This window comes from Phalacrocorax aristotelis, chromosome 13, assembly GCF_949628215.1.
Source record: "Phalacrocorax aristotelis chromosome 13, bGulAri2.1, whole genome shotgun sequence".
NCBI classification, from domain to species: domain Eukaryota; kingdom Metazoa; phylum Chordata; class Aves; order Suliformes; family Phalacrocoracidae; genus Phalacrocorax; species Phalacrocorax aristotelis.
In genome coordinates this window covers 18,054,898-18,061,967 of record NC_134288.1, presented here as the reverse complement: position 1 = coordinate 18,061,967, position 7,070 = coordinate 18,054,898, and the positions used below count along the sequence as shown (strand labels likewise).

The window sequence follows — 7,070 nt, the reverse complement described above, 5'->3', positions numbered from 1 at the left end:
TCAAGGTACCAGTTTTAGCAATTATTCTTTGAACCCTCTTTACAACAGCAACGATGGTCTCGCTGGTTGGATTTCGCCTCGCCCAGCTGCAGCACGGCGTTTCGGCCGCGGCGAGCAGCGGCGGACGAAGCCAGCCGCGGAGCAGCTAGGTGGCACACGAGCTCAGCGCACCCGGGCAGGAGGTGGGGGAGCCGCCCGCAGGAGCATCCCTGGCGCTCAGCACGGCAGGATGACGGTGGTTGACATCAAGCAGCCAGAGTCCCTCTCGCTCCGGCAGCATAAACCTTGGGGGTCAAGGTGGGTGACTGGTTTAACCCCCTACCACCCTGAGATCCCTTTCCACGTTTTCAGCCTGCTGCTAGTCAGGCTGTAGGAGGACTACAGACAGACAGACACCACAGCTGAGCCAAAAGCTGCTAGTTTGGCCTTACCTCATATAGGCAGGTCTGCTGATGCTGGCCCTGCTGTCGTGTGCAAGCAGCTGTGGGCCAGACCAGTTCTTGACCTTTTTTTTTTTTTTCTTTCCTTTTTTTCTTTTTTTAATAGTGCAGAAAAAAACATGCCAGAAAGACACTTCTGTCAATGCATTCATGGTCCCTAGGCTGGCTTGAAGAGCACCCCCTTTCCCTGGGAAATGCGACTGCTTCATGTTTATTCCAGCAAACGCCAGCTCTGAGAAGGGGCTCCCCTAGTTTGTCCCCGGTATTTCAGAGGCAGCAGACAGGTCAAGGCTGCAGGTGAGCAGAGAGAACACAGGTAAGTTGATCCAGCAGCAAAATCAAACAAAATTGGAGAAGTTGAGAGACATCAGAAAGATAAGCAGTTTGAAATGCATCCGTGGGACCTTCAAAACCAACACCAAACCCAACCCCAGCAGGCTGTCCTGAAGACTGGCTTAAGAAAAGGCCAAGCATGATTTTAAGGCACTTTGCAGCAATTTTCCCTCAGTTTACCACAGTGCAACGCTGCCCCTTGCCAGTGAGTCCCCAAACAGCTCTGCTTGTAGGGTCTCTGCAATGCCACGGGTACACGTACAGGAACACCCCTGCTCCTGCTAAGTGCTCGCACCACCACGAGTTGCCGCTTGTCGGAGGGCAACTACAGACTCGGCAGAAGCTGAAGGCCTGGAAGACCTTCTCCTGAAGGACCAGAGAGCAGGAGACTAGCTGCATCTTTCTGTGGAAGAGACAGACCGAAATCAAATAGCTTTTAGAAGCATTTAGTTAAACTGAAATGCAGGCCATCTCTGTGGAGTTCAAAAGGAGTGACTTATTCTGCTTTAGCTCTAATCTGTTCCTAATCAATTTAAGACAAATTTATCTTAATCCAGATTTACATCTGTTAAAAAGGATCCACCTAGCCTTTTGCTCCAGAATTGCTGTATTGATTTTACAGAAGCATCCACTTCTTAAAGTAGGTGGAACGGTTTCCAGAAACCGACTGAAGGCTGAAAACCAAGCCAATCCATACAGGCATTCATTAATCCTCTTCCAAGGAACAGAAAGCTTTAAGATACACCTCAGCTCACGGCAGGGAGGGGAAGATCAAGGATTAGTAAACCAAACCTCGCTCACAGGCTCTGTCCCTCGGCATTGCCTTATGAACGGGGACATTAACACGGGCCCGGGGAGATGCCAGCGGTGTTGGACACATCGGGCCACTCCGGGGGAGAGCTGCCTCAGGGCTCGAGAACAGCACCCGGGGATTAACTGCTGTCCCAGTTTCTCATAATTAAGTAAGATTAACAGATAGATAACCCCAGCAGCCACCAGTATTAGCAGCTCAGATTTGTTTCTGATAAGACTATAGATCAAGCGGCTGAGAGAGGTTTGGGCAACAGCAATTGCCTTCAACAGCACTCTTGAAGTAGAAATTCTAGTTACTTCTGTGCTTCAAATCCATTTGTTATATATGCTGCACCACTGCTGTTCACTTAGCATTTAAATCTGCAGTAAGAGATGAGCTCGCAGGGAACTTTGTGCCTAAGGTGGTTTTATGCAGGAGTCCTGAGCACCCACCCAGTTCTGTACTGGGCTTTGACACTGGTCTACTTAACTCAGACTGGGGTCAAGGGTGATGGAAAGGAGAAGAAAGGGATGATGGCAGGAAGGACAGACAACCAAGGACTACAAATCTATTAGATTATGGGAGTCTCAAGGTAGAAGCAGGTGTGAATTTAAGCTTCTCAAGATGGTAGAAGTACTGCAGTTCTTTGTACTCACAGCAATAGGTGTTGTTCCCTAAGCATTCCTACACCTCTAAAACTGCAGGACACACGCACTGGAAGGGAAGAGGAAGAAGGAGAGGCATTCTTTGCTGTGGGCACGTGGCAGTTGGCACCCTCACCTCACCAGCATCCAGCACTTGTGCAGTTCAACGCCTGCCACACCTGTGACACCAAAGAAATTTAAAGTAAGTCTCAACCACAAATAGCAAATATGAACGGATCTAACTTCACTAATTCAGAGTAATGATCACCACAGTGACTTCCACGACACCAGAAGCTACCTTTCTTCCCACCCAAACTTATATTTACAACTCAGTTTTTTAACATAAAGGTGAACAATCAGTACCTGGAAATTAAAACAGGTAGAGGTAAAATGACTTCTAGGAACAACTTTGAGCCAACAGGTTTGGCACAGAATCAAACCTCTTAAGCACCCAGATCTGAGAGAAGTAGGCAATAATTAACTAAGAACTTGCCAGCTCGCAACAATCTTCCCTAACCGAGCCTGCACCTCCTGGCTGCCCCCCCGGGGCTCCGTGTTCTTATACCTGGTGTGTTCTCACACATGACCTCCTTCGCCGAGGCTTTTGATGGCATGGGTGGGAGAAAAAGGGGAAAACCTGCTCTTTTCACCAAAGACAGCATGAAATCACAACCTGTCTTCCCCAATAACAGCATTAAAGGAGTATTCCTCCCGCTTCCTCCCATTTCAACTAAATGCATTTAGAAGTATTCTTTCCTGTCCGAGCTACATGGAGACCTGATATTGACTATGACAACTGGAGTAAACAAGAGTTTCATCTAATGGTATAAAGTTCTCCAAGGGTCTGAATCATTTAAATATATTAAATATTTTCTAACGAAGGGTCCAACTGCAATTTCAGTCTGTAGAACCCAGCTCAGACACATCTGCATTCAGCCATCTTCACAGAGGGAGTTGCCAAGCCCCAACTCCTTAAGAAGTTGTGGTCTATCATATCTGATGAAGTCGAGATCAAGGTTAGTCTAAACCCATGACTCAAAACCCCCTTTATAACCATACACTTCAGGAAAAGACAGTTTGAATTCAACACAGTTTACAACTAGGGAAGGGAAAACAGTCTTAGATGTGACCCTCAGTAAGATTTCATTTAGCAAAGAATTAATCACGATCCAAACCACATTCACTTGATAAAGTGCCTGCTGGATGTTCTGGGGGCACCCCCTCCCCAGGGCAGCAGAATTACTCCTTAGCCTCCAAAGCAGAATCAGTTGCGCTTCTTGAAAAGTGCTGAAGCCTGGTGTAATAGTGTCAACCTCCTACAAAGCTGAAAACCAACTGAGCACTTCAACCTAAACAAGACCTAACAGGCTGCAAGGTGCTTCAGGTGGCTGGAATAGCATAAAGCATTTCGCAACCAGTGATCAAGTTCTTGGACTAAGTGCTGACAATGCACAAATGAAGAACAGCAACAAGACTTAACAAACTTGATTAGTATTATCCAACTGCTTTGTTATAAATATATTATATACATTCAAACATCACATTAAAATATTATTCCATTACACCAGAAGAGATTAAGGCTTTATATTATTTACAGAAACAAGCAAGCACCTTAAAAACAAACAGGAAAAAAAAAAAAGGAACAAAACACCAGTCATTGACATTTCCCTTCTAACATTACAAGTTTGATACCTTGAGCTCTTGAATACGGCTATTTGCAATGTGTCCAATGCTAGAACTATTTTAAACATTTATTGTTAGGGTAGGAAACACTTAATAGAAGACTCATCAGTGAGCACTCCGCACGAACAAACATGAGCATGTGTTGTACTGGGTGCCCTCCCTCTCCGCAGAGGCTCGCGACGTTGAAGGCTGACGCAGAAAAGGTTTGCTCAATTCCACGTAGAGAGTAGAACAATTTTATTTTAAGGGAAACCGAGGACACTTGAAGATTCATGGCCCACTGGTGGAGTGGGGTTCTCAAAGTCTGTTCCACATTACATCAATTAGATTTAACATGATAGTGAAGACGGAGCTGTAAGTTTACCAATCACTAAGTGCATTGAACGGTGATGACCTTATAGGCTTCTGTTCCTCTGACGCACCATTTTCACGCAGCGTACTTGGACTCAAACACGGAGTGACAAACTGTTGTCACCGTTCTCCCTATAGGTCTTAGGCAACAAGCTGTTTTTTGAAGCGTTAAATAATGTTGATACAACACATGTTTACGACGCCACCATGTACCAATGGAGTGACTGTCCTGCCTTCTGGCTTGCCCGATAGCCTTACGAGATACAGTGACGAACTATTTTCTATGACGTAAGCAGACGTGGCTAAACAAAAAGGTGCTGAGTAAGAGTAATCATCTTCATTTCAAGTATTGTTTTAAGAATTAGTTCTTTTCATTACAGTCTGTGTTAGCACTTTTTAGTTTGTGCTTTAGAGTCTGTTATTCTTTGCAGGTCTTGAATTTGGCTGATGGCTTAATTTTTTTTTTAAAAAAACCAACATTGGCAACAAATTAAGGATTGCAGAAGGCTGGCAAGTGTTATTTAATTTTCTGAGCCCATTTCATGTCATCTGCTCTCGGCTTCTGCCCAGTAACTCCTTGGATAATGTTCTCCAAACACCTCCAGAATCTTATCTTCTCTAATGGATAGTTCAGCCAGCCTAAGTGATTGCAAAGGAAAAAAAAAAAAGAAAAGAAAAGGATTAGCTGGTCACAGCATCCAAAGTTCAATGTCTTGCAATGTTTATTTAATAACATTCTTTAAATTAAACACAAGGTAAATGTAAGGGGAGTTCAGAGGTGGACTACTCTATGGCCATGGAAGAGCTATCAGAAAAGGTACCATCAAGGTGAGTGATTTGTGTTAGAAGGAAGACTCTTGCATTAGCAGCACTTTACATTTAGTACTGAAATTTAAGCAACCAAACAAAAACCTCAACCCAGCAATTTCAGCTATTTTTCCCCCAATTAGTTTCCCCATCACCAAAGCCAGCTCAGCTTTTCCCTGTGCTTCTCAGTAGGTAGTAAAGCAAGAAAGTAAATGCACACAATGTTGCTCTGAAATCTCAAATACGTTATCAAAGCCACAGTTTCTAGAAAAAGATAAATAATAATAATACGAAAAAAAAAAATCAAGATTTCTGAGAGGCCTGAACACCACTAAGGCTCAGCATACTAAACGAAGTTTTTTCTTAAATAAAGCCTCAAGTTCAGCTAGTTCCAACAACAATTTTCATTTTTAAGGTACCTAAATGTATTATGCTCTCCCCGGGCAAAATGAAAGTGTGTGTAATGGATTGCTAATGAAGCCTGTGATGGGGAAATCTTGTTGTAGTACCACGCCGTCTTTAACAGTAGCGGACACTGGACGCTTCCCAGATGGAAATGGAGCACTCCTAGCAGCACACTCCCGCAGCTGTGCAACTCTGCTAACAGCGCACTTCTGCTTCCCAGAAACCACAAAGGCTGTAGCAGGTTGATACGGGACAGGCTTTTACCGTTTTCTGTAAAAATGGCAGTAAGTGCCATCATGTTCTGCATGCAGGCAGCCGGAGTTTAACGCACCCTTCCCAGCCTACAGATTTAGGGTATTTTGGATGCTTTGTGGAAACGGTGCGTTGTACGGACTGTGGGGCTGCAACTCACACAGGCTTAGCAGGCCTCACCCTGAATTCAGAGGGGCTTCGCGTCTTCCTTTTAGGCTATTAATTAGAACATTAACTTGATTTTCTGACACTGCATTTTGATGCCAACCTAACTACATATAACTGACAGGAGAGTGCACAAAGAGAGTTTCAGGGGGTTTTATTACAATATATTATATAGTAACTTTAGGTCTCTGTTTTATTAAACATCGTAAAACTCAGAAAACCAAAAGAAATCAGCACCCGCAAAACGGCATTTCCCTGTAGAAGTTCTCCTACAACCAGGAAGAGATGGATGTACACAGGGTTATATTAGTGGTCCCAGACCTACAGAACTGTCCTGTAAGCACACATGTTATACTTCACTCCGTGTACGTTTCTGGAAAAGGGAAAAAAGCGTACGGAAACAAAACCAAAGGAGAGGCGGGAACGAAGAAGCTGTTGCCCCAACGGAAACGGGGAGCTCGCAGCAGTGGTTCACGTTAGAGGAAAGAGCTGAAGCGCAGGATAGCACGAGCAAGACCGGGGCACGGGAAAGCTGCCGCAGAGCCAGCTCTGCCGGGTCCGAGGACCATCCTACAGCGGTGACACAGCCACCAGAAGGGAAACAACCGTTCTCGCTGCTCACGTCAGACTACGTGTATAGCTGTTACGGGACAGAAATACCTAAGGGAGAGAACATTCTCTGCTGAAAAATACCATATTTCTAGAGAGCTAGATCAATCCTAATCAGACACAACTACAGCTTTATCGATCTATCGAAACGGGCGCTGTTTCAGCCACGGCTGCAGGCGACGTGACCGTCCCCAGCTCTCCTGCGATCCCGCAGCTCCACGCGGCTCACCCTGTACTGGTGCCCTTTAGGAAGTCAGCCCATGCAACTCCCGTTAACACAGCCATTACCCCTCAAGGAATGGATGACTCCTTCCTCGTGGCTAAAAATGGCAGTCAGTCCGAAAGCTTTGCATTGGGAATGCCAGAAGGCCCTGCTATCCGACACCTTCCCTGGCAGTGATACTGCGGCGGACCTTTATGTACATGGGCCAGCTCTGAAACCGAGTACGCCTTTTGGGCTTGGCCATCTACTCTTAAGTCACTAACGAGTACATTACAATAACTGGTCCTGTTTTACTCGGTAAAGGACCCTTTTAAATAGCACACTGGTCACGTATTTCTGGCCTTCTCCTCACTGCTACCCTAGAT

General features: G+C 45.3%; 1 protein-coding gene across 3 annotated transcripts in view; it reads right to left on the bottom strand.

The window, feature by feature from the left end:
- Positions 1 to 3,685: 3,685 nt before the first annotated feature.
- PEDS1 (plasmanylethanolamine desaturase 1) overlaps positions 3,686 to 7,070 on the bottom strand; it is a 198,899-nt gene continuing 195,514 nt past the window's right edge. For all 3 annotated transcript variants that reach the window (XM_075109035.1, XM_075109034.1, XM_075109036.1), the window contains one exon: positions 3,686 to 4,883. In XM_075109035.1, coding sequence (XP_074965136.1) covers positions 4,762 to 4,883 — 122 coding nt within the window. In that variant the 3' untranslated portion in view covers positions 3,686 to 4,761. The remainder of the gene's footprint in view (positions 4,884 to 7,070) is intronic.